The sequence below is a fragment of the Hypanus sabinus genome, chromosome 1 (genome assembly GCF_030144855.1).
Source record: "Hypanus sabinus isolate sHypSab1 chromosome 1, sHypSab1.hap1, whole genome shotgun sequence".
Taxonomy (NCBI): domain Eukaryota; kingdom Metazoa; phylum Chordata; class Chondrichthyes; order Myliobatiformes; family Dasyatidae; genus Hypanus; species Hypanus sabinus.
Genome location: NC_082706.1, coordinates 177402686 through 177430347, shown reverse-complemented (window position 1 = coordinate 177430347; position 27662 = coordinate 177402686). Strand labels below are relative to the sequence as shown.

General features: G+C 41.8%; 1 protein-coding gene across 2 annotated transcripts in view; it reads right to left on the bottom strand.

The window, feature by feature from the left end:
• trim55a (tripartite motif containing 55a) overlaps positions 1–27662 on the bottom strand; it is a 75561-nt gene that overhangs the window by 39343 nt on the left and 8556 nt on the right. For both annotated transcript variants that reach the window (XM_059952722.1, XM_059952801.1), the window contains exon 2: positions 15340–15512. In XM_059952722.1, coding sequence (XP_059808705.1) covers positions 15340–15512 — 173 coding nt within the window. The remainder of the gene's footprint in view (positions 1–15339; positions 15513–27662) is intronic.

Here is a 27662-nt window from a genome sequence, read left to right as displayed (position 1 = left end):
TTGTTTTTGGAACAGCTTCTTCCCCTCCATCATATTTTTGTTATTGTGTATTGCAATGTACTGGTGCAGACAGACGACAAATTTCACAGCACATGCCAGTGATATTAAACCTGATTGTGATTCAGATTTATTGCAAAAACTCTCAGTGCCAACATTTTATTGAAGTAATCACCAAACAGGAATATAACTGGATTATAAATACACAGTATTTATGGTAGCGTAGTGGTTAGTGTAATGCCTTACAGATTGGGGTTTATTTTCTCCACTATAAGGAATTTGTACATTTAACCTATGACTGTGTGGGCTTACTTTGAATGCTCTGGTTTCCTACCACATTTCATGTAAGATGCATGAGTTAGGGTCAGTAAATTTGGGCATAATATGATGCCACTGGAAGGTTGGAGATAGGACATTTGTCATGTGGCCTGTCCGAGGACATCTTAGACTGTGTTGGTCATTGCCGCAAAACAACACATTTCACTGTATTCTTCAATGTACGTGTGACAAATAGATCTAGTATTTTTTAAATCTTTACTATTGTTGCAGGAGACATTCAGAGGCAGGGAATCCTGTAATGAGTAAGTGTGCTGCTTAACGTCATTCTATCATGCACGAGGTGTTTGCACGGCTGAACATTGCTCTAAAAGCACTCAAGGCCAACTAACCACCCCCTATCCGGTGCCCTCTTGTTTTCACTGATAGACTGTGGCTGTAGCTTGCACTGTCTACAACACAACACACTGCAACTATTTTTCAAGGCTCCTTTAACCCCCATGATCACTGTCATCTTGAATCCAAAGTAAACTCTGCAGGTACACAGGAACACCGCCACCTGCAGGTTCCCCTTCAAGTTTCTGCTGAATTTAAATGTGGGAAAATCCTGCGAGAGTTTCTTCATCGAAAGACCACAGCAGTTCAGAAAGGTTACAGCACCTCTGCAAGGCAAATAGAAATGGGCTATGAAAGTTCTCAACAGTGACATTTAAAGCTTCCTGTAACTTGGAACCATTCATACATTAAGAATGGAAAATCTCCCCCCGGCATGCGGCTCATGGACTCTTTGTTGATAAGCTATTCATAGCTTGCTATTAAAGATGCGCAGGCCCAGAATTTTGTCTGTACAACACCCCAAGCAACTGGTGTTGGAAACCACATTAATAGGGGGTCAAACAAACTTACATGTTTCAGAATGAGTTGATACCAATCATAAATATAATATCAACGGTTCTAGGCATTACGGCATCTGCAGTCTCTTGTCTGTCTCCAAGTTATTCCTGACATAAGGAGCAGTCACAGGCCAAGTACTGTGCAACTCTGTGCAAAACAAACCTCACATAGGCTAACCCAAAATGGAATCACAGTCACCACACTCACAGGCAGTTATAGAATCATAGGTTCACAGACAAGTAGAGGAATACAGCACAGAAGCGGACCCCTCAACCCATCTAGTTCATGGCAAGACTGTTGAAGTTGCCTACTCCCATCAATCTGCATCAGACACATAGCCCTCTATATCCCTACTATCCAGGTATCTATCCAAGCTTCTCCTAAACATTGAAATCGAGCTCGTATGCACCACTTGTGCTGGCAGCTCATTCCACACTCTCACAACTCTCTGAGTGAAGAAGTTTCCCCTCATGTTCCCCTTAAACTTCTCACCTTTCACCCTTAGCCCATGACCTCTTGGTATAGTTCACCCAACCTCAGTGGAAAAAGCCTGCTTGCATTTACCCTATCTATACCACTCATAATTTTGTATACTTCTATCAAATCTCACCTCAGTATTCTATGTTCCAAGGAATAAAGTCCTAACCTATTCATTCCTTTCTTATAACTCAGGCCCTTCAGACCCAGTAACATCCTTGTCAATTTTCTCTGTACTCTTTCAACCTTGCTTACGTTTTTCCTGTAGGTAGGTGACCAAAACTGCACACAATACTCCAAATTAGGCCTTAGCAATGTCTTATATAACTTCAAAATAATATCCCATCTCCTGTACTCAATACATTGATTTATGAAGCCCAATGTACCAAAAGCTTTCTTTACGATGCTATCTACCTATGACACCACTTTCAATGAATTGAGGACCTGTTTTCCCAGATCCCTTTGTTCTACCACACTCCTCAGTGCCCTACCATTAACTGTGTATGACCTACCCTGGCTGGTCCTACCGAAGTGAAAAACCTCGCATTTTCTGCATTAAATTCCAACTGCCATTTTTCAGCCCATTTTTCCAACTGATGCAGATCCCTCTGCGAGCCATGATAGCCTTCCTCACTGTCTACTACACCCTCAATTTCAGTGTCATCTGCAAATTTACTGATCCAGTTAACCACATTATCATCCAGATCAACAAAGCTCCAACAGAGTCCTCTTCAATAGCAGCTGGCCAGAAGAAATCTTGCAGGGACAACTTTGAAAATATCATTGTACTTTCCAAGATACCAACATCTGGCCAGTCACTCAGTCTTGAACAAAACATTTTACTTTCAATAGATTGAGACACTTGGTGAATTGGAAAAATACACCCAACAGAAGGACTCACAGCAGATATTAGGCAGAGGGGTGGCCTTTACATATATCTGCAATGCAGTAAAATGCCCCTTCAGTTGTGAATGCAAAAGTTGAATTGATCAAAAAAGGACGGCCCCTCATTTGGCTAATGGATTTTCTTAACTCACATTAGCAGTGAGCACCACAGTGGAAAGGTTCAGCAGGGTTTCTGGGATTGAGAGCAGTGCGGTCACTTGGGTTTGCTTGCTATAGACGTTGATGAATATATCAGGATGGTGTTCATTGACTATAGCTGTACGTTCAACACTATTATTCCCTCAAAACTATTCAATAAGCTCCAAGACCTAGGCCTCCTTGTGCAACTGGATTCTTGATTTCCTCACTTGCAGACTTCTGTCAGTTTGCATTGGCAACGACAGTTTTCCTCCTCAATCTCCATCAGTAAAGATGCACCACAAGGCTGTGCGCACAGCCCCCTGCTCTACTTGCTTTACACTTACGACCACGAGGCTAAGCACAGATCCAATGCCATATTTAAGTTTGCTGACGACACCATCAGGGAGAGATACAGGAGCTCAAGTCCCACACAGTCAGGTTCAGCAATAGTTATTACCCCTTGACATGCTTTCAAACCAGAGGGGATAATTTCAATCACTGTAACACTGAAATAATTCCAAAACCCATGGACTCACTTTTAGGGACTCTGCATCTCATTTTCCCAATATGTATTGCTTATTTATTATTATCAATATTAATATTATTTCTTTTTGCATTTGCGCGATTTGTTGTCTATTGCACATTGGTTGGTTGTTCTTCTTTGTTGTCTGCAGTTTTCCATTGATTTTGTTGTGTTTCTTTATATTTACTGTGAATGCCTGCAAGAAAATGAATCTCAGGGTTGTGTACGATGGCATATATGTACCTTGATAATAAATTTACTTTGAACTTTTCTAGCAACTCAACAAAACCTCTTTAAACTTACTCCTTGAGGTCAGAGTTATGACAAAAATTGTTTCCACTGGTAGGTGAGACTAGAACCAGGGGTCATAGACTTAAGATTTGGGGGAGTAGATTTAGGATGGAGATGAGGAGGAACTGCTCTTCCCAAAGAATGGTGAATTTGTGGAATTCTCTGCCCAATGAAGCAGTGGAGGCTACATCAGTAAATATATTTAAGACAATTTTTGCATAGAAGGGGAATTAAGGGGTACGGGGAAAGGCAGGTGGGTGGAAATGAGTCCATCATCTTATTGAATGGTGGAGCAGGCTTGACAGGCCAGATGGCCTACTTCTGCTCCTATTTCTTATGTTCTTAAATGGGGCTAGTCATACTAGTGCTATCTTGATGTTGGTGCAAATGAATTTCACCATTTCTTTAGAGTTTTTTGAAGCAGTGATTGCTAATGCTGTTCAAATGTGAAAAAATTACACAGATGAATTTCTAGTCCTTGGTGTTTCAGTGAAAACTGCCTAATGGGAAAAGTCATCTGCCTTCCCCTACTGGTGATCACCTTCCAAAATACATGAGACGTAAGTGCTTGTTCTGGCAAACTCATCTTCAATACAGGCTGACTGATTGGCAAATGTTCATGTCTTGGAAAGTACAGTGGAGTGAAACATCAGTGATTGAGTTATCTTTCCAAACAGACATGAGGTTGGGCCAGAGATATATGTAATTGAGAAAATAGGGCCAGGGGTAGGGCATCTAGCTACTTAAAGCTGTCCCACCGTTCAGTAAGATCATAGCCGATCCATATTTCCCCAGTCGTCAACTTCAATTCCTCTTCAGGATGAAGTAATGGGACTTCATGGAGGCAACAATGTTTAGCTGAACCATCTAAATGAACTGAACTGAAAGAAGGACGACTCAACATGTCCTGGTAGGTTTATCTTGCACTGAATAACTGAGGACTGGTCAAGGATGAGTGGGTGCTAATAGTCTCAGGTGCGGTCACACCTATTCTTCTCCTCTGAACACTTCCTAACCCACTTGTGCCATGGCTCAATCTAAATAAATTCAAGCTGTGCAGTTTGATTGCTGAATGAAATGGTAATGTTGAGTTAAAATGGTATTAGAATAGTCTGAGGATCATTGACTTAGCAATTATAAAGCAGATGCAATTAAAACTTATATAAATCAGAAAAAAATAAGGGGAAGATAACTTTGTAACTATTTCAATAAATTTTATTGTTTATTATCTGCACTTTTGTGTGTTTTTGATAAACAAAAGTTAGTATATTTTTTTAAATATATATATTTTATAATAGTTAGTTTGATAACTTTCAAAATTACTAAAGTAATCAGAGACATGTTAAAATCTTAAAATCAGTGCCAAATTTTACAGTTGCCCTTGGATTTTCTGACTGTCATAGGCTACCAGAGCAGTTTTGGAGGTTGGGTTTCCTCATGGCCAGTTGTCATCTGGTACACACCATTGGGTCTAGGGTGCTGCGAGCCAACTATCTGGGTCCTGTGTATATGACCAAGTTAATTGTGACTGTGGGTGGTAAGAGGTACTGTGTCAGGATGACTTGACCCATTATGGTTTACATAGAGATTCAGCAGCCTGCTGCCTGGGGTGGAGTATGTAGTGCAGTTAGATTAGGTGAACTGCAGGAAATTTATCCCCATAACAGAGGTAGATAAAACTAGAGGGCATAGATTATGGTAAAGTAAAGAGATTAGAGGGAAAATAAGGGGACCTTCTTTACTGGAGAGTGGTAATTACTTGAATACACTGCCTGAGAGAATGATTGAAGCTGGGTTGCAGTATGACATGTCTAGGTGAACACTTAAAATTTCAGACATAGAGAGCAGTGGATGAAATGCTGGGAGATGGGGTCATTATGAAAGGTGCCCACTTATTTGTGTGGATAATTTGGTCTAAGTGACCTGTTTTCGTGCTATACAAATTCTGTGGCTCTAAATTTGACAGTGGGTGGCAAGATGGCCTGTGTTAGGGTGACCTGGCCACTCTGCCCCACATAGTTAACGCTGCCCCATTCAGTTCTGGTCTCTCTCCAGGGTTGTATTCATTCTATCCACCTCCCCCCACCTCCCAACCACATGCATCCTATTGTTGCTAGGAAGCTCTTAGAAACAACATTCAAGCATTGGAAGTCTCTTTAACAACTATGGAACCCTGCACAACTTTGTGAATATTTAACAAATTCTGCATTTTGCTGATGTAACAGAGAACATTGATAAGGGCAATTTGGATGATACGGTGTATTGAGCCTCCAAAAGACACATGAGAAAGTCGTCTTCTGTCATGAAGTGGATCAGCTGATGAGAGTAAAACAAAATGAATGGCCACTGAAACAGAATGGAGCTAACTTTATTGATTCAGCAAAAATTTGGAATAACCGGTCCTTTTCCGTTAACATTCATGTCCAAAAGTGGGCATGTATGCAGATGTGATTATGCATGTGTGTATGTCTGTGTGTACGTGTGTGTGTGTGTGTGTGTGTGTGTGTGTGTGTGTGTGTGTGTGTGTGTGTGTGTGTGTGTGTGTGTGTGTGTATGTCTGTGTGTGCGTGTGTGTGTGTGTGTGTGTGTGTGTGTGTGTGTGTGTGTGTGTGTGTATGTCTGTGTGTGCGTGTGTGTGTGTGTGTGTGTGTGCGTGCGTGCGTGTGTGCGTGTGTGTGTGTGTGTGTGTGTGTGTGTGTGTGTGTGTGTGTGTGTGTGCTCGTGTGAACCCAGCGATAGAATTGTTTGTCCTTTATGTCTTTTTTTATGATCGCAAGACACCGCTGTATATTAAGAACATCAAGTACTACAGGTCTACCCCATCAGCTGCTCGACAGCGCTGGAGCTGGGCCTACAGTGCACCGCTGTTGTGTTGTTGCCTGGACTCGTTGCCGTGCCGCAGAGGCACGAGTGATTATCTTGGATGCTTTTTTGGTGATTGCAAGACCCTGTTGGACATTGATAATGTAGAATGCTGCAAGTTTGGTTCACTGGTGAGACTGTGTTGAGACTGTGGAGCTGCGTTGTCTTGGTTGTTGGTGGACAAGATCTTCATGCCGCCTTATTACCTGTTGCAGCTGCCCAGGAAAGGAGACGCCAAGGTGGTGTGAGAGAGAGTAGAGGTCTGTTCAGGTCTGCAGGAATCCATACTGGGTTGGGGGCGGCCCCTCCTGTCAGAGTTGCTCTCCAGTGTTTGCTCGGTGCTGTCCTCTAGTGTTCACTTGGTGGAAGATCAAGCTAGACCAGGACAACATCCCATGAACAAGGCAGTCCGAATAGGGAATTGGAGTATAATTTTTTTTGTGAATGTATTTTTCTGCTATTATAACCTTATGTGCTGTTGGAATTGGTTTAAACTAATATGGCAGGGGGATGAGAATCAGCATGATAGAGCTGAGGATGAGCCAGCAGGTTTACAAGTAGATGATGGATGTAACATGAATGTAAGGAAGGGCAAGCCAATGATTGGGTACAACTGCAGACAGAGCAAAGAGTTAAGTCGTACCACAGAAACAAAATTCCAAAGGGTGAAGAATGCAGGACTGGAGGTGTTGTATTTAAATGTGCGTAGCATTCGGAATAAGCTGGATGAAATTGTGGTGCAATTAGAGATTGATTGGCATGATGTTGTGGGCCTCACAGAGTCATGGCATAATTGGGAGCTTAACATCAAAGGATGTACTTTGTATTGAAAGGACAGGCTGTGGTGTGGCTCGGTGGGTAAGAGATGGAATTGCATCTTTAGAAAGAGATGACATGGGGTCAGAGAATGTCGAATCTTTGTGGGTGGAGTTAGGAAACTGCAAGGGTGGAAAAACCATTATGGGAATCATATATAGATCTCCAAATTATAGCCAAGATGTGGGGTTGAGATTGCAAAGGAAGTTGGAAAAGGCATGTAACAAGGGTCATGTCACAATTGTAATGGGGGACTTCAACATGCAAGGAGATTGGGAAATCAGGTTGGTGGCAGTGATTGTAATATGATTGAATTCATACTGCAATTTGAGAGGGAGAAGCATAACTGACATGTATCTGTATCACAATGGAATAAAGAGAATTACAGAGACATGAGAGAGGAGCTTGCCCGGGTAGATTGGAGGAGGATAATGGTGGCTGAAGTTTCTGTGAATAGTTCACAAGGCGCAGAATAGATATGCCCCACAGACAAATAAGTTCTGAAATGGCGCGGCTGACAAGGGAAGTTAAGGACTGCATAAAAGCCAAGGAAAGGGCATATAATGCAGCAAAAGTGAGTGGGAAGTTGAATGATTGGGAAGTTTTTAAAATCCAACAAAAGGTAACTAAAAAAGCCATAAGAAGGGAAAAGGTGAAATATGAGGGCAAACAAACCAATAATTTAAAGCAGAATAGCATAAGATTTTTCAGTTATGTAAAGAGTAAAAAGGAGGTGAGAGTTGATATTGGACCACTGGAAAATGATGCTGGTGAGGTAGTAATGGGGGACAAAGAAATGGTGGATGAAGTTATTAAGTGCTTTGCATCAATCTTCACTGTGGAAGACACTAACAGTGTGCCAGACATCCTTGACTGTCAGGGTACAGTGAGTGCCACTGCTATTACAAAGGAAAAATTGCTAGGCAAACTCAAAGGACTTCAGGTGGATAAGTCACCTGGACCAAATGGACTACATCCCAGAGTCCTGAGAGAGGTTGCTGAAGAGATAGCACATGTATTGGTCATGATCTTTCAAGAATCACTTGATTCTGGCCTGGTTCCAGAAGACTGGAAAACTGCAAATGTCACTCCACTCTTTAAGAAGCGAGGAAAGCAAAAGAAAGGAAATTATAGGCAAGTTAGCCTAACCTCAGTGGCTGGAAAGGTTTTGGAGTCCACTATTAAAGACAATGTTTCAGGGTACTTGGAGACTAATGATAAAATAAGTCAAAGTCAGCATGGTTTCTTTAAAGGGAAACCTTACCTGACAAATCTGTTAGGGTTCTTTGAGGAAGTAACAAGCAGAGTGCACAAAGGGGAGACAGTGGTTGTCATTTACTTGGATTTTCAGAAGGCACTTGATAAGGTGCTACACATGGGGCTACTTAACAAGATAAAATCCCATGGGATTACAGGAAAGATACTGGCATGGATCGAGGAATAGTTGACAGGCAGGAAACAGTGAGAGGGAATAAAGGCGGCCTTTTCTGGTTGGCTGTCAGTGATTAGTGGTGTTCTTTCGGGGTCAGTATTGGGACCACACATTGTTTGTCAATAATTTAGATGGAACTGATGGCTTTGTGGCAAGGTTTGCTGATGATATGAAGGTAGTGCTGAGGAAGCAATGGGATTGCAGAAGGACTTAAACAAATTGGAAGAATGGGCAGATGGAACACGGTGTTGGGAAAAGTACGATAATGCATTTTGGTAAAAGGAAAAAAAGTGCAGTCTATTATCTAAACGAGGAGAAAATTCAAACTTAAGAGGTACAAAGGGACTTGGGAGTTCTCATGCAAGACTCCCAAAAGTTTAATTCACAGGTTGAGTTTGTGGTAAAGAAGGCAAATGTAATGTTGGCATTTATTTCAAGGGAATCAAATATAAAAGCCAGGGGATAATGCTGAGGCTTTATAAGATACTAGGCTGGCCACACTTACAGTATTGTCAAAAGTTTTGGGCTGTATATCTCAGAAAGAATATGTTGTCATTGGGGAGAGTCCGGAGGAGGTTCTGGGAATGAAGGGGTTAACATATAAGGAGTCTTTAGCAGCTTTGGGCCTGTACAGTACTCACTGGAACTTAGAAGAATGCGTGGGGATCTCATTGAAACCTACCGAATGTTGAAAGGACTAGATAAAGTGGATGTAGAGAGGATGTTTCCTATGGTGGGCATGCCCAGAACTAGAAAGCACTGCCTCAAAATTGAGATGTGACCCTTTAGAACAGAGGTAAGGAGGAATTTTTTTAGCCGGGGATAGTGAATCTGTGGACTGCTGTGCCGCAGATAGCTGTGGAGGCTAAGGCAGTGAGAAGATTTAAAGTGAAAATTAGTGTTTCCTGATTGGTCGGGGCATCAAAGGATATGGCAAGAAGGCAGGCGTATGGGGTTGAGTGGGATCTAGAATCAGCCATGCTGGAATGGTGGAGCAGACTCGATGGGCTCAATGGCTTAATTCTGCTCCTATGTTTTATGGTCTTCTGGCTGAATTAAGCATTCTGACAAATGCCCAAATAAAAACTTTGATTTACATGTATTTGAATGTCATATACGTCCTGCTGACGATAAATGCTAGCTGTAACATATAAAAACAAATCCTAATAGCAAGACAATTATTTTTAGTACATTTCTCACATGATTGACTTGTCAATGTCATAAGCTTGAGCTCATGCTAATTTGTGGCATTCATTTCTGAGGTAAATTGGTTTTAAATAAACTCACTGTTTATAATTCTGAAACCATTAGTCAAAGGAATTTGCTTTGCAGTGCTGGACTCCACTGGGTGGAGGAGGAAGAGAAAATCTGTTGTTTTACGTTCTTCTCAAGCAGTTCAATTCAAGAACTTTAAACCAACCAATCAGATGACGTAATCTGAGAATGCATTTTGTGCTACAGGATCCTATTCACAGTCAATATAAAAGTTTCTTTAAAACAGAGCTCCAACTGCGATGTCTGAAATCACATTCAAAATGGGCTGAGTAAAAAAAAATGTAATTGCTAGAAATGTGAAATGAAAGCAGAAAGCGCTAGAAACACACAGCAAATCAGACCACACTTGGATTATTGTGTTCATTTCTGGTTGTCTTGTTATATGAAGGATGTGGAAGCTTTAGAGAGGGTGCCGAGGAGAGTTACCAGGATGCTGCCTGGATTAGAGAACATGTCTTACGAGGAAAAGTTGAGTGATTTAGGATCTTCCTCTTTGGAGCAAAGGGGGATAAGAGGCAACTTGATAGAGGTGGATAAGACTATGAGAAGCACAGATGAGTATACAGTCATTGCCTTTCATCCGGGGCAGCAATGGCCAATATCAGAGGACATGTAGTCAAGATTAAGGAGAGATGTCAGAGGTAGGGTTTTTTATAACAAACAGAATGGTAGCTGCCTGGAACACAGCATCTGAGGTGGTGGTAGAGGCTGATATAATAGGTATATTTCAGGACGTAAGAAAACTGGAGGGTTATGGATTGTGTAGGACAGAAGGGTTAGTCTGATTATGGAGCATTCTGTTTTTTATGTTCTATGTTTCACATCCTAGACCCTTTGTGAGAACTGGGAGAGAAAAATTTAGTAGGGTATATTTCAGTGCTATCTCTCTATGAGGAAAAACTGGTTCAAGAAATAAGACCATAAGTCTATAAGACACAGGAGTTAGTTATTCCTCTCTGCACTCTGGGCAGCAACTTTACTGTGCCATTAGCTTTCTGTCAGCCAACTCACTAGCTCAACACTCAAAGGAGCCAGCCAGATTCGAACCCAGGACCAGTTGTCTCAAAGTCTGGTGCAGATGCCACTGCACCACCAGGTAACCTGGACATGGGAGCAGAATTAGGCTATACTGCTCTTCTATTCGATCATGACTGGTTTATTTTCCTTTTCGGCCCCATTCTTCTGTCTTCTCCCCATAACCTTTGACACCCTTAAAGTAGCGAAAGTCTGCAGATGCTGAAATCCAAAGCAATGCACACAAAATGCTGGAAGAACTCAGCAGGTTAGACAGCATCTATGGAAATGAATAAACAATCGAAGAATCAGGCTGATACCCTTCTTCAGGATTGAGAAAGACAGGGGAAGATGCCAGAATAAAAAGGTGGGGGGAGGAGAAAGAGGCCACCGAAAGGCGATAGGTGAAGCTAGGTGGGTGGGAAAGGTCAAGGGTTGGAGAAGAAAGAAGCTGATAGGAGAGGGGAGTAGACCAGAGGAGAAAGGGAAGGAGGAGGGGACCCAGAAGGAAGTGATAGGCAGGTGTGAAGAAGTAAAAGGTCAGTGTGGGGAATGGAGGGAGTGGGTGGAATTTGTTTACTAGAAGGAGAAATCAATATTCATGCCATAGGAAGCCAAAGAACTGACGATTGAAACCATGGATCTGGCGAAGAAGAAAATATCAGAGAGGTCCATGACAGGCAGCAGAGAGAGAGAGGTCCAGAGCTGTGGCAGCAACTGAGACAGAGCTCTGCATGGTGGAAAGGGCGGTGTGTCGAATGCGGAGGGAGAAGCAGTTAACTGAACAAGAGTACCTGGGATCCTCGGTGGGTTCAAACTGAGAGATCTGAGAACAGAGCTGGAAGTCATGTGTTATGGGATGGCAGCGAAGACAAGCTCCCAGCAAGAATACATGGTTGTGGTAATGGGTCTCAGTGAGCAATTGGTCAAAGAGTTGGAGGGCAGCAGACATCACAGAGGGGGAGCAAACAGAGAGGGTTTCACTGAACTCCTGTCAAAGAGACGATTTAAACTTCTTCAGGGTACCTATAATCCTCTGCTTTAAATATACCCAATACATTTGGCCTCCACAGCCACCTGTGGTAATGAGTTCCACAGATTTACCACTCTCTGGCTGAAGAAATGCCTCCTCATCTCTGTTCTAAATAGATACCTTCACTTCCGGGACTGTGTCACCTGGTCCTCGACTCTCCCACTATTTGAAGCGTTCTCTGCATGCCCACTCCATCTAGACCTTTCAATATTCGGTAGGTTTCAGTGAGATCCCCACTCATTCTTCTAAATGTCAACATATTTAGGCCCAGAGCTCCACACAGCTTAATCCTTTCATTTCCGGGATCATTTTAGCCAGTTCTTATACAGACAGAAAGGAATAAGACCGTAAGACATGGGAACAGAATTAGGGAATTTGGCCCATTGTGTCTGCTCTGCCATTCTATCATGGGTGATTTATTATCCCTCTGAGCCCCATTCTCCTGCCTTCTCCCCATAACCTTTGATGCCCTGATTAATCAAGAACTTATCAACTTCCACCTTAAATATATCCAATGCTGTGGCCTGCACAGCTGTCTGTGGCAATGAATTCCACAGATTTACACCTTCTGGCTAAATATATTTTTTTTCACATCTCTGTTCTGAATGAACGTCCCCCTCTGCTGAGATTGTGCCCTCTGGTCCTAGACTCCCACACTATAGGAAGCATCCTCACACACTTCCATTTTATCTAGGAGTTTTAGTATGTAGTATGTTTTAATGAGGTCCCATCTCATTCTTCTAAACTCCAGTGGTTACAGGTCCAGAGCCATCAAATGCTCCTCAGCTGGTATCTGATTCATTCCTGAGATCAATCTTATGAACCTCCTCTGGACCCTTTCCAATGCTAGCACATCCTTTGGATAAGGAGCACAAAACAGCTCCTGATACTCCAAGTGTGGTCGAACCAGTACCTTATGAAACCTCAGGATATCATTTGTACTCTAGTCCTCTTAAAATGAATGCTAACATTGCATTTACATTCCTTACCACTGACTCAACCTCAAAGTAAACTTACTATCAAAGTACATATGTGTCACCTTGCAAAACTCTGAGATTCATTTTCCTGTGGGCAGACTCTGGAAATCTATAGATTAGTAACTATAAACAGGATCAATGAAAGATCAACTCACTGAAGACAACAAAGTGTGCAGACGCATATATAAATAAATAGTAATAAATAACAAGAACATGAAACAATAAGGTAAAGAGTTCTTAAAGTGAGATCATTGGTTGTAGGAGCACCTCAATGATGAGGCAAGTGAGTGTAGTTATCTGGTTTGTTCAAGAGTCTGAACAAGGTAACTTTTAAGGTGGACTCTGCATCTCTGATTTTTGAAGTTTCTTCCCATTTAGAAAATGTCCACACCTTTATACCTTCTGCCACAGTGTATGACCCTGCATCTAATCTAATAGTCTGAGATTCAAAGCTGAAGATTGGAAGGCTACTATGTGTCCGGATGGAAGATGAGGTATTGTTCCTCAAGCTTGCAGTGATGGTTTCTGCCTGCACCTGGTAGAAATTGTGAAGGATGATCCATTGCAGATGCTTCTGAGCACCTTATCATTGGAGTGAATTTAATGGAGAAGGAGGAACTGGGAAAATGAGAAAAATCTTTACAGGAGGCTGGATGGGAGGAAGTATAGATGAGCTAGCCAAGGGAGTCAGTGAGCATATATAACCATATAACATATAACAATTACAGCATGGAAACATGGCCCTTTTAGTCTGTGCTGAACGCTTACTCTCACCTAGTCCCATCAACATGCACTCAGCCCATTACCCTCCATTCCTTGTCTGTCCATATACCTATCCAATTTTTTTTAAATGACAATATCAAATCTGCCTCTACCACTTCTACTGGAAGCTCGTTCCACACAGCTACCACTCTCTGAGTAAAGAAGATCCCCCTTGCGTTACCCCTAAACTTTTGCCCCCTAACTCTCAACTCATGTCTTCTTGTTTGAATCTCCCCTACTCTCAAAGGAAAAAGCCTATCCACGTCAACTCTATCTATCCCCCTCATAATTTTAAATACCTCTATCAAGTCCCCCCTCAACCTTCTACACTCCAAAGAATAAAGACCTAACTTGTTCAACCTTTCTCTGTAACTTAGGTGCTGAAACCCAGGTAACATTCTAGTAAATCTCCTTTGTATTTTGTTGACATCTTTCCTATAGTTCGGTGACCAGAACTGTACACAATACTCCAAATTTGGCCTCACTAATGTCTTGTACAATTTTAACATTACATCCCAACTCCTATACTCAATGCTCTGATTTATAATGGCTAGTATACCAAAAGCTTTCTTCACCACCTTATCTACATGAGATCCCACCTTCAGGGAACTAGGCACCATTATTCCTAGATCGCTCTGTTCTACTGCATTCCTCAAAGCCCTACCATTTATGTCCTATTTTGATTACTCCTACCAAAATGTAGCACCTCATACTTATTAGCATTAAACTCCATCTGCCATTTTTCTGCCCACTCTTCTAACTGGCCTAAATCTCTCTGCAAACTTTGAAAACCTACTTCATTATCCACACCACCACCTATCTTAGTATCAGCTGCATACTTACTAATCCAATTTACCACCCCATCATCCAGATCATTAATGTATATGACAAACAACATTGGACCCAGTACAGATCTCTGAGGCACACCACTAGTCACCGGCCTCCAACCTGACAAACAGTTATCCACCACTACTTTCTGGTATCTCCTATCCAGCCACTGTTGAATCCATTTTACTACTTCAATATTAATACCTAATGAAGTGCATTAATATAATGAGTAGTTGTGCCTCAAAATGGTACACATAGCTTAAAAGTTTCATCTCTTTTTCTGACAGTGGATGGCCAAAGACATTGATAATAAGGATTGTGAGTGAACACCAACTGAACTAATTAATAGCAGTCGCAGCTACAAGATGTCAGATGCCTTAGATCCTATTGTAATGAAACAGGTAAGGTTAGTCTCCTTTTAACTAATGCCAAAACAGACTTCAATTCTCCAGTAAAAGTCTGTAGCAGTGAATGACCACAGTTTCAAATGAGCAAAACAAACAATGCTATTATACTGAAATGTGCACTGCACATTGCTTTATGCTACTCCACGTGTTCAAAGATTTTAGTGCATATTCATATTGAACTATTCCAACTATTCATGGGAGCATCATCAACAACATTTTACATTGAATCCTGTAAAACGATTGGATCACAAGCCTGATTCAAGGTTAAGAAAGGGAGATGAAGGGGGATGGAGGAAAGAGGGAGGGGAGGAGTACAGATGGAAAGGGAGGGGGAAAGAAAAATAGAAAAGGGCAAAAGAATGTCTAATAGCAACGTTACCTTGTTCAAAGTTCATTAAACTTATTTCCAAGATCAAATATTAAAACTTCATGCTGATTACTAGAGGTACCTGATTGACTCTTGCTTGTATAAGTCAATAATGTTTTCAACAAGTAGGTTTCTTTGAAGACCATAAACTCCATGTCTGTCCAGAACCACTTCATGTCGACAGGAAGGACAACGGAATCGACCCCCTGATCCTACCGTGGAACTGCCACGGGTTGACCAGTATGGATTGGATGCCTGATTATAATCGAAAATACATAATTAGTTAATTATATATAGCTTTATAAACATTTTTATTTTATGTTTTTGAATTTGTATTTCACTTTTAGTAGATTACTAAAGTAAGAATACCAAAACAACAGTATTTTGGCTGTCCATTTTTATTAGTAGCTTTAATACAGTTTGTTCATCTTGACTCTGATATGTAACCACAAATTTCTGTTGCAAAGACTGCAGTTTTATTGCAAGAATATCACGCTTGTTTGTTTTTTTACCGTCTTTCCCCGTTATGTCTGTGCACTTACAATGCTCTCCTATTGATCAGACCAACACTTAATCATCCTAATAATAGTAGCTCTGAAATTTCCTCTTTAAGTCTTCTGCTTCACTACATTTTTCCTTTCTTAAAGCCTCTCTTTAAAGTCCATCTTTTTAGGCAAGTTTATGTTATCTTCTCAGCTCACATGGCTGTGGTCAAATTTGTCAAAAGTGTGGAACACTTCTGGTTATTTTAAAGTGTTCAACATGCCATTTAATATCAAGTTATATGTGTCAAAGCAAAATTGTAGTCAGCTGAAGTGTTTAAAACCACGTGTATTACTCTTACAAACTCTATGCACCCACCTGTATTCCCCCCCCCCTTCATTCTGTCTGTTATAAAGTGGAGAAATGGAGCTTCTGAAAGATACAAGTGATGATGCCAGCCGAAGGATGGGTATGAAGGAATGAAATGTAAACTCAATAGGAGAGGAGAGAGGAAAGAAACAAATGCCTGGCAAGGTAAGATACAAGTCTGGAATGGCTTCTGAAATCAAACTCATTGCTGAGTCTGCAAATCTGTCAGAATATGAGGTACTGTTCTTTGAGCTTTGTCCAAATGAACACAGGGATTGCCCGGGTACGGTAGGCCACAGACTCTGTGCTGGAAGGTGGGACTAACACAGATGTGTGCTCACCAGTCGGCGTGAGTGGACTGAAAGCCTTGTTTCTATGCTGTAGGAATCTATTATTCAGTGATGAAGAACTCAGAGTGGGAGTGGAATGGAGAATTAATCTGTTAGTGAAGTTCTGAAGTTAGAGATAAGTTGTAAGATGGTGGTGATCTCAGACAGTGGCCACTCTGGTTCCAAGCAAAGGTGTATTTGTTTGTTTTGTAAGTCTTTTTTATGAACAGAGGTCACTGCTGGATATTAAGAACATCGAGTACCCCTGGGACTATCCCATCAGAAAGTTGCTCATTAGCGATGGAGCTGGACTTACTACGTACCATTGTGTTGCCTGGACTTGCTGTTTACCATTAGATGGGCCACAGTGTGAGTGATTGTCTTGGATGTTTTTATTATGATTGTTGGACATTGGTTACATAGAATACTGCAGGTCCAGTTCACCGGTTCGTTGGGAAGACTGACGGCAGGGAAGCTGCGTTGCCCTGGTTGTGGCAAAGTCTGGGCCCCAAGTTGTTTCGGTTGAATAGAGAAGGAGTTGCCAAGATGGTGAAGGGGAGCCTCTGTGGGGCATGCGGGAATCCATACGGGGGTTACAGTCTATCCCCTCTCGTCAGTGCTGATCGCCAGAGTTTGATCAGTGACGCCTTCCAGTGCTCGTCCGCTGGAAGAATGAGCTGGATCTGTACAAATTACCATCAATTCTACAGTCATGCCACCTAGGGACTTGGGCTTATATTCTATTTCTTTGTGACTGTATGTTTTTATGAAATCATAACCATGAGTGCTATTTGTGTCATGGTGTTGGTAATTAGTTTTGCACCTTGGCCTTGGAGGAACACAGTTCCATTTGGCCATATTCATGTATGGGTGCTTGATAATTAAACTTGACCTTGAACTTAACACTGGGCCTGGTGACTTCCAGTTGCAGAAGGCTCGCATTTCCACTGTTCAGAGGTCAAGAAATCACTTTGCTCTTCAGTGATAACAGTTCGCCCTAATCATCCACAAGCAAGGTGCTGGGTTATGGCAAGATGAGAGAGAGAAAAGTTTCAGTATTCAGAGTTGGTTGTCTCAGGAGAAAAATTATTAGCAGCAAACTACTGTAAAAAAAGAAGTTGCTAGCATTTGTCATCCAACAGGAGGAAATCACTCACCACAGCCAAGTCAAATGATCTCTTTTGCAGTGTTTGACATCAACCCTACATACCTCACTGAAACAGCAATTCCATGAAACTGAAAATTAGCATAGAGACAACAGACATCTGACCTTGTGCAAATGAAAGTATTAGGAAATCAAACATTGAAACATAAGGACTAAAGGAGAGAGTTTGCACCTTGTTTTAAATTCCATTTTGATCACAGATCTCCTGCATTCACCAGTTGAGTGAAGACAGGAGGTTTCAGCCAACATGTTGCTATGGGGAATGGAATGGTTATGGTAACACAGTAAGCATGCCTTTAATTAAATGCTTGGTCAATCAACCCTAATCATACTAACCATCCACTAAGGCAGGTCTGGTGTTTTATTTGTTGTCTGTTTCTCTGGAGAAATTAACAAATGGCATGTTAATCTCCTTTTGGATCACATGCTAAAAATATGAAAGCTGTTATTTTTATCAATGTCTTTGCTCCTGTGGAGATCTAAATGCTTGTGGGTAATAGATGAAAGGACCTCTCCAATTCCTATATTCAATGTCTAGACCGATGAAGACCATGGTGAAAACATTTTTCTCCATCTTGTTTACCTGTGACACCATTTTCAAGGAACTATGCACTTCTTCTCCATTGTGATCTCTATGCCCTACCATAAATAGTGTATTCCTACATTGGTTTGACTTTGAAAAATGTATCACCTCACACTTACTTATACTGAAATCCATTTGCCACTTCTCAGCCCACTTCCTTAACTGTTCAATATCCTCCCAGAAATCTGTAATAACCTTCTTCAGTACCAACAACACCTCCTAATTTCTTAACATCTGAAAACTTGCCGATCAAGCTTTGAGCATTCCCATCAAAATTATTTATAAAATAATGAAAAACAAGGGTCCCAACACTGACCCATGGCACATGACTAATCACTGGTCTCCATTTCAAGAAACAACTTTCAACCACCTACCTGCTTCCTACCGCTGAGGCAATTTTCAATCCATCTAACTAGCTCACTTTGGATACCATGGAATTTAACCTTCCAGACTAACCTGCAATATAGGAATTGTCAAAAGCCTTGCTAAGGTCCAGTGAACAACGTGCACTGCCTGACCTTCATCTACCCTTTTGGTTAAGTTTTCAAACAACTCTAAAAGATTCATCATACATGTCCTCCCATGCACAATGTCTCTGCAAAGACACAAAGTCACTACAAATGACAAAATAAATAGCTCAAAACAAAGGAATAACCGGGTGCTCCATCCCAGCTGTGACGAACTGGGTGCTCCATCCCAGCTGTGACGCACCGGGTGCTCCTGTGACACACCGGGTGCTCCATCCCAGCTGTGACTCACCGGGTGCTCCATCCCAGCTGTGACGAACTGGGTGCTCCATCCCAGCTATGACGCACCGGGTGCTCCTGTGACACACCGGGTGCTCCTGTGACGCACCGGGTGCTCCATCCCAGCTGTGACTCACCGGGTGCTCCATCCCAGCTGTGATGCACCGGGTGCTCCTGTGACACACTGGGTGCTCCTGTGATGCACCGGGTGCTCCATCCCAGCTGTGATGAACCGGGTGCTCCATCCCAGCGGTGACTCACTGGGTGCTCCATCCCAGCTGTGACGCAACCAGTCAGAACACTCTCTGCTCTATTTTAAATCCCACATAAAGGAAGTGACTTGAGCAGCATTTCTACACTTTAAAAGTATCGCAAAGGTATGGCCATTTCTGTCACATAATGATGCTGAAAAACTAGTTCATGATTTTATTTTGAATAGACTAAATTACTGCAATACACTCTTTATTGACCTTCCAAAGCAACCTATTGATGAACTTCAACTGATTCAGAACACTGCTGCTGGACCTTTAACCAAGGAACATGTCACTCCCAGACTAGCTACTCTTCATTGTCTTCCTGTATCTTTTAGAATTGGCTTTAAAGTTCTCTTACTTGTTTTTAAGGCTCCTAATCATCTGAGACCGGAGTACACAGAATCATTTTCATTTTATAATCTAGCTCAAACTCTCAGGTTTTCTTCTTCTGCTCTCTTAAGTTTAAACAATCTCCCTCAAAACATAATTGGCAGATCCGCTTTTTTGAACTATGCTCATAAACAGTGGAATTCAATACCTAAATCTATAAGGGATGCAGACTCAGTTGATACTTAGAATTGCCATTTATCTATTTAACCTTGCTTTTAACTAATATCTTAATGTCTTTTCTTTTTGTATTTATTTTTATTTTATTATCATGGTTGTATTTTTATCCCATTGTAAAGCACATGAAATTACATCATCTGTATGAAAAGTGATCTACAAATAGTTATTATTATACCTACAGAAAATCTCCTCAAACTCCTAATGAAGAAGAGCCACTGGCCTGCCTTCTTTGTGATTGCATCGATGCGTTAGGCCCTATACTGATAGATCCAGTCCTTCAGAATACACTCCAGTAACTTCCCTAGCACTGATGTCCAGCTGACCTGTCTGTAGCTTCCTGGCTAATACTTTCTACCCTTCTTAAACAATTTTAACCACTTTCCAGTCTTCAAAAACTTCACCAGTGGTTTACAATGAAGCAAATGCCTCTGCAAGGTCCTCTGTATTTTCTTCTTCAGCCTGACATTGAATATGAGGCTGTACTTGGCCATGCATTGGGGATTTATCCACCTTAATGCACTGCAATGCTGCAAACCTCCCTGGTCATATGAATGTTCTCCAAAACATCTCCACTTATTTCCCTTCTCACTTGAGCAACCATTATTTTATCCTCAGTAAACACTGAGGAGAAATATTCATTAAAAATCTTGCCCACTTCCCTCAGCTTGAGACATAAGCAGGACTACTGAGCTCTCAAGGGAACTACCTTCTTGCTAGCCACCCATTTACTCTTAGTATAGAATATCTTGGGGATTTCCTTAACCTTATCTGCCTGCTTCATCTCATACCTTCTCTTTGCCTGATTTCCCTCTGTGTATATTTTTAATTTTTCTATTGTCATTGAGAAATTCACCAGCCCTCCCCCAACCTCATAAACCCAATGTATGCTTCCTTCTTTTTCTTGATCAGAGCCTCAATATCTCTTGATCCAGGTTTCCCTAAACTTACCAAGTTTACTGTTCGCCGTAACAGGAATAAGCTGCCTTGAGGATCTTGATATCTCACTCTTGAAAGCCTCCCACTTGCCAGCCGTTCTTTTTCCTTCAAGCTGCCTCTTCTAATTGATCACTGCCAGATTCTACCTAATTCTCTCAAAATTGGCCCTGCCCCACTTTATGACCTTAATCCTGTTTGTTTCCACTACCATCTCAAAACCAACAGAATTATGGTCACTGGAATCAAAGTCCTTCCTGACGGTCATTTCAATAACCTGCCCTGTCTCATTTCTCAAGAGAAGGTCCAGGATAGCACTCTCCTAAGTAGGTCCCTCTATACATTGGACCCAGGAAACTTTCCTGGACATATTTCAGAAATTCAACCTTGTTTAGGCCCTTAACACTCTGTGTGGGCCCAATCAATACTGCGGCGTTTAAAGTCTCCCACGAGTACAACTCTGTTCTAAGAATAACTATGAGCAATTCCTCTACACACCTGCTCATCAAGTTTCCACTGCCTATTGGAGTTTCAATGATACAGCCCTACTACAAGTGGTGCTCCCCTTCTTGTCCCAGGTGGTGAGGGTCTTTCGTGACAGATGCTGCCTTCTTGAGACATTGCCTCTTGAAGATGGCCTCGAAGATGAAGAAGGTTGTGTCAGCTGATCTGTCTCACTGCTGTATGTCTTCTTATCACTACCTTCATTTGGTTCCTTAATGACCTTCTCTTTATGATAATCTCACCACTGGGAACACTTGGCAATGATTGCACACTGTTTAGTTCTGCTATTCAGGTAATGAAACAGTTTCTGCCCATCTGCAGCAAGAACTGGATGACATTCAACATGCAACCATTTTAGCTGGTGTAGTCAGCCTGCACAGTAGTCGGGCAGAGTGAGACACATGGGACTGAATCTCTGCCAACTATCCCCATGGAATGAGCTGTCAGGGAAGTACAGGTCACGCTGCAGGGAGCAGAGATATGCAGCTGCAGCTTCCTGTGCTGGCTCATGTTAAGAAAAAGCTTCTGTCCTGGTGCAGACTTTGAAGCACATTTCCCAGTTATGGGAACATCTAAATTATAAGCTTTTTTTAAAAATAGAAGGTAAAGAGCTTAATTTTCTGTACATACTATTGACAGGAGAATGAGTATGATCCAGATACTACTGCAAGCAACTACTTTTAGGTAGTTTAGTTCCTATGGAGGCTGTAGAGAATAAATACAAATCTATCAGAATCATTAACAAAAATGGACTATGAACAAAAATGGCTGGAAACAACTTACTTATATAAGTACATTTAAAGTCCCCTCCTCTGTAATTTCATCCCTACTTTCTTCTATTTATTTTAGATAATTTGATCCTTCCAATAAAATAGTGGGAAGGAAATTGATACAGGAACTTTGGACATTCATTTGACAACATTGTCAACAATAAAGATTATTACAAGGATTTCAGAGATAATTCATTGCCCACCGTGCTGTTTATTGCCTTATGGCTTTGTGGGGCCCGGTTCATGACTGGCTAGCACTGTCAAGTTGGGTGTACTAACGGAGTGTTAAAGGCTGAAGTAAAATGCATCCTATCAATCCTTACATTGCGGGAAGTGCTAGCAAAACACAGGTTACTGTAAGCACCTAGATTTGCAAACACAAGATAGGGAGTAAGGCAGAAGTCCTCCATATACTGGGAAGATATAAGACATCCATGTATCGGCTCCTCAAAAGGCAAAGTTGCGCATGGGCTCTGCTGCTGAAAATTACATATATTTTTGATGTGCCTGTCAAAGCTGATGGACATATATAAGAAACATTTAGTTTATTGACTTGTCTGCTGAAAAGGAGCACGGAGAAATCATAGCCACCTCCATTTATATTTTTGCCATTTGTATCCTCACGCAGTATCTAATTCTCAACATATCAGCTTGTTTGGCAAAGCAATCTGTTTAGAGTCTGAGTGGTGTGGTTTCTACTCAGTTGGTGCATGCGGCCTGCCACACCAGCTCAAATTACTCTCATGGAGGTTAATTGTAAACCATACAAGATCAGACTACTGCCATAATGGCTGTAGTAGCAGAGTCTAAAAGGGCTTTGTGGGTGCACAGAACAACAGCAGCCCATCCTTTAAGACATTACCAGGGGTTGTGAAGTACAAACCTGGGCTAAGAATGGCTTGGCAAAATGTATGTACTGACATTCCTCAGGCTGGTCTTTGCACTGTTATTTTTAAGTACTTTGGTGTGTCAGACATTCAGAGTCACTGGGTACGGTCCAAAGCCAGGGCAGCACTCCTCGAGGACATCCTCCAAAGTCATTAACAGTCAGCAACCTGCTGCTACCTATGTGGCAGCCATCGAGAAACTTAGCACAGGAGCTCAAGTGCAGCAACAGGTCCATAAAGGAAGTACACATTGCAAGGAATGCTTTATAAGAGCAAAAGCAACAGGAGCAGAGTGGACCAATTAGTCCATTGGGTCTGACCATTGATCCATACGTGGCCTAAATACCACTTCCCCAATCCCTCCCCAATACCCTGTCAACCTCTGCAACTCTCTGGAGTGGTCAATCCAAAGAATCACCAACATTTAGAAGAAGAAATTCCTCCTCAGCTCCTCCTTAAATGGGCGATCCCTTATTCTGCAACTACTTCCTCCCCCACACCCCCCATATCTCCGGACAACACCCACCAGAAGAGATATTTCCTCTGTACCTACCCCGTCAGCTCCCACTCCAAATCAATGTCACTTCACATTCTTCTAAATTCATACAAGTTTACGCAGAACTTAATTTGTTTTTATATATCCACCACTTCATCCCAAGAATCTGTTTAGTGGACATTCCCTGTGCTGCATCTAATGCAGGTATGGTTTCCCTTAAATATAGACCAAAATTATATGCAATATTCCAGTAGAAATCCCACCAGTACCCTGAAAATTGCACAAAAAAACCTCCTTAATGTTATATTTCATGCCTCTAATAAACTTCAAAGTTCAAAGTAAACTTATAATTGAAGTACATATTTGGTATCATATGCAACCCTGAGATTTGTTTTCTTGTAGGTATGCTCAGAAAGTCAAAAAACACAGCAGGATCAATCCTGCACCAACAGAATGGACAAACAACCAATGTCAAAAGACAGCAAACTGAGTAAATACAGAAGAAATAAAAAGAAAGAATATAAATAAATAGATAGATTAATAAATAAATAAATAAGCAAGCAAGCAATAAATATTGATAACATGAGATGAAGAGTCCTTGAAAGTGAGCGATAGGTTGTGGGAACAGTTCAGTGATGGGGGAGTGAAGTTGAATGAAGTTATACCCATTGGTTTAAGGGGCTTATGCTTGAGGGATAATAAGTGATCCTGAACCTGATGGTGAAGGCCCTGAGGTTTCTCTACCTTCTTCCTGATGGCAGCAGTGAGAGATAGTGCAGGTCCTTGAAGTTGGATGCTGCTTTCCTGCGACAGGACACGTCTCAATGGTGGGGAGAGCTTTAACTGTGATATACTGGGCCATATCCACTACTTTTTGTAGGATTTTCTGTACAAGGGCATTGGTGCTTCAATACCAGGCCATGATGCAACCGGTCAGTATGCTCCCCATCACATACCTATAGAAGTTTGTCAAAGTTTTAGATGCCATGCCGGATCTTTGCAAACCTCTAAGGAAGTGGAGGTGCCACCATGCTTTCTTTGTAATTGCTCTAGACCCAGGACAGTTCCTAACAAATGGTTACACAGAGGAGTTTAAAGTTTTTGACCCTCTCCAACTCTGATCTCCTGGTAAGGACGGACTCATAGTCCTCTGATTTCCTTCTCCTTAAGTCAATAATCAGCTCCTTGTCAACATTCCATTTGCCTTCCTCAATACTTTCTGCACTTGAATGCCAGCTTTATGCTCTAGGATCATTTGGTCTGCCAACATTTTGCGGTTTTGCTCTATTTAAATATTAATTTACACAAGGGCGGTCAGTTGACATTGATGGGCTTTGTGTCATAGCTGCGTGAGTAAATGTGCTCTGCGATGCTGATTTGGTGCTCTCTATCATTCTGTCTCTGTGGTCAAGTGGACACTGTGATGGTCAGAAACAGATGGAAGGGTTAAGGGAGATTGTAAATGGAGTGAAAGACTGGAATTCTTTGAAAGGGAAATCTGGTTTGTTGTTCACTGATTACCAGATCAAAGACGAATCCTGCTTTATTTTCTCTTTTCCTCCGTCTCCTCTCTATTCTGATAAGCAGGTGCTGGCAAATCCAGGTAGTTCGGCAGATTGTAGAATAAAACAAACTCGGTGACTTGCTCTGCTGTATGATGCAATGTTGTTGTACAGCAGCCAGGATAATGTTTGAGGATACCTCAATCAGGCTGTAGTTGGTTGCATGACTCACCATGTGCAGTTGCTTCTTGCCAGCGATATTGTGTTCTCAAGTGTGTTGATCTCAAGCAGGGTTTGGGTGCTGACGGGATAGTCCTTACGTTCAGCTACATAGGACCCTGGTCAGACCCCACTTGGAGTATTGTGCTCAGTTCTGGTTGCTTCAATACAGGAAAGATGTGGAAGCCACAGAAAGGGTGCAGAGATTTACAAGGATGTTGCCTGGATTGGGGAGCATGCCTTATGACAATAGGTTGAGTGAACTCGGCCTTTCCTCCTTGGAGCGACGGAGGGTGAGAGGTGACCTGATAGATGTGAATAAGATGATGAGAGGCACTGATCATGTGGATAGTCAGGGGCTTTTTCCCAGGGCTGAAATGGTTGCCACAAGAGGACACAGGTTTAAGGTGCTGGAGAGTAGGTACAGAGGAGATGTCAGGGGTAGGATTTTTACTCAGAGAGTGGTGAGTGCCTGGAATGGGCTGCTAGCAACAGTGGTGGAGGTGGATATGATAGGTACATGGAGCTTAGAAGAATAGAGGGCTATGGGTAAGCCTAGTAATTTCTAAGGTAGGGACATGTTCGGCACTAATTTGTGGGCCGAAGGGCCTGTATTGTGCTATAGGTTTTCTATGTTTCTATGTTTCAAGTTTTCTTTGAGGGAGATGAAGGGCAGAACGTACTGATACAAAATAAAATCACAAACAAGAGAAAATCTGCAGATGCTGGACATCCAAGCAACACACAGCATCTATGAAAAAAGTACAGTCAACGTTCTGAGCAAGCTCTTACAGCAGTCCTGCTGAAGGGTCTCATTCAGAAATGCCAGTTGTACTTTTTTCCATAGATGCTGTCTGGCCTGCTGAGCTCCTCCAGCATTTTGTGTGTGGTTCAAAATAAAAGCCCCATTTGCTGCCACCTGGATCTTCAAAAATGTTCATTATTATGGTTTCAAACCAATTATACATTCAGATAGTCTTGTAATCTCTTTTGCAATGTTGCAGCCTCAATACATGAGTCATTGAAATCCTGCATCACCACATGCTCACTATCATCAATATCCGTCTTCATGAGGCCGTCCCTCAGAAAGATGGCATCTATCACTCAGAACCAGTAGCATCTGGGCCATGTCGTCTTCTTGTTACTGCCGTCCAAATGGAGATGCAGGAGTCAGAAACAGCTTCTTCCCTTCTGACATCAGATTTCTGAATTGTTCACTATTGGTCTCGCAATATTTATTTATTTATTATAATTTATAGTAATTTTAAGTCTTTGCATTGTTGTGCTGCTCAAAACAATAAATTTCATGTCCATGAGCCCATAAGATATAGGAACAGAACTAGGCCATTTGGCCCATTGAGTCTGTCCGCCATTTCATTCTGGGTGATATATTATCCCTCTCAATCCCATTCTCCTGCCTTCTCCCTGTAACCTTTGATACCCAGGTTATTTTTAAAAAACTATAAACATCTGACTTAAATATGCCCAATGACTTGACCTGCACAGCCATTAGTGGCAATGAAATCTACAGATTCACCACCCTCTGGCTAAAGAAATTTTTCCTCATCTCTATTCTGAGTCTGTCCCCTTTGTTCTAGACTCCCTACCAAAGGAAACATCCACGCTATCCTACACACCTTTATTTCTTCTATCAAAGATTTCTTCTACCTTCCACCCCCCATTCCATTGCCCATTCCCTCGATCTGTCTAAGCCTTTCTGCAGGCACTGCTTTCTCAACACTACCTGCTCCTTCGCCTATCTGTGTGCCATTCACAAATTTGGCCACAAAGCCATCAATTTCTTCATCCAAATCATTGACATGTAATGTGAAAAGAAGACTCCTGCGGCACATCACTAGTCAACGGCAGCCAACCAGAAAATGCCATCTTTATTCCCTCTCTTTCCACTAGTCAGTCAGACAATCTTATATCTATGCTAGTATCTTTCCTGTAGTACCATGGGCTCTTACCTTGTTAAGCAACATCATGTGTGGCAGCTTGCCTTCCAAAAATCCAAATAAACAACATCCACTGACTCTGCTTTGTCTATCCTGCTTGTTAGTTTCTCAGCGAATTCTATCAGATTCGTCAGACAAGATTTCCCCTGAAGGAAACTTGCTGACTTTGGCCTATTTTGTCATGTGCTTCCAAGTACCCCAAAACCTCTTCTTTAATAATAGACTCCAACATCTTTCCAACTATTGAAGTCAAACTAAATGGCCTATAATTTCCTTTCTTCTGCCTCCCTCCTTTCTTAGAGAGTGGAGTGACATTTACAATTTTCCAGTCCTATGATACCATTCCAGAATTTAATGATTCTTGAAAGATCATTACTAATGCCTCCACAATCTCTTCAGTTCCCTCTTTCAGAACTCTGGGGTGTAGTCCATCTGGTCCAGGTGACTTATCTATCTTCAGACTATTCTGCCTCCCAAGCACCTTCCCCTTAGTAATAGCAACAACACATACTTCTACCCCTTGACACTCTCATATATCTGGCATTCTGCTAGTGTCTTCCACAGTAAAGACTGAATAATTACTTATCAAGTTTGTCTGCTATTTCTTTGTCTCCCATTACTAACTCTCCAGCATCATTTT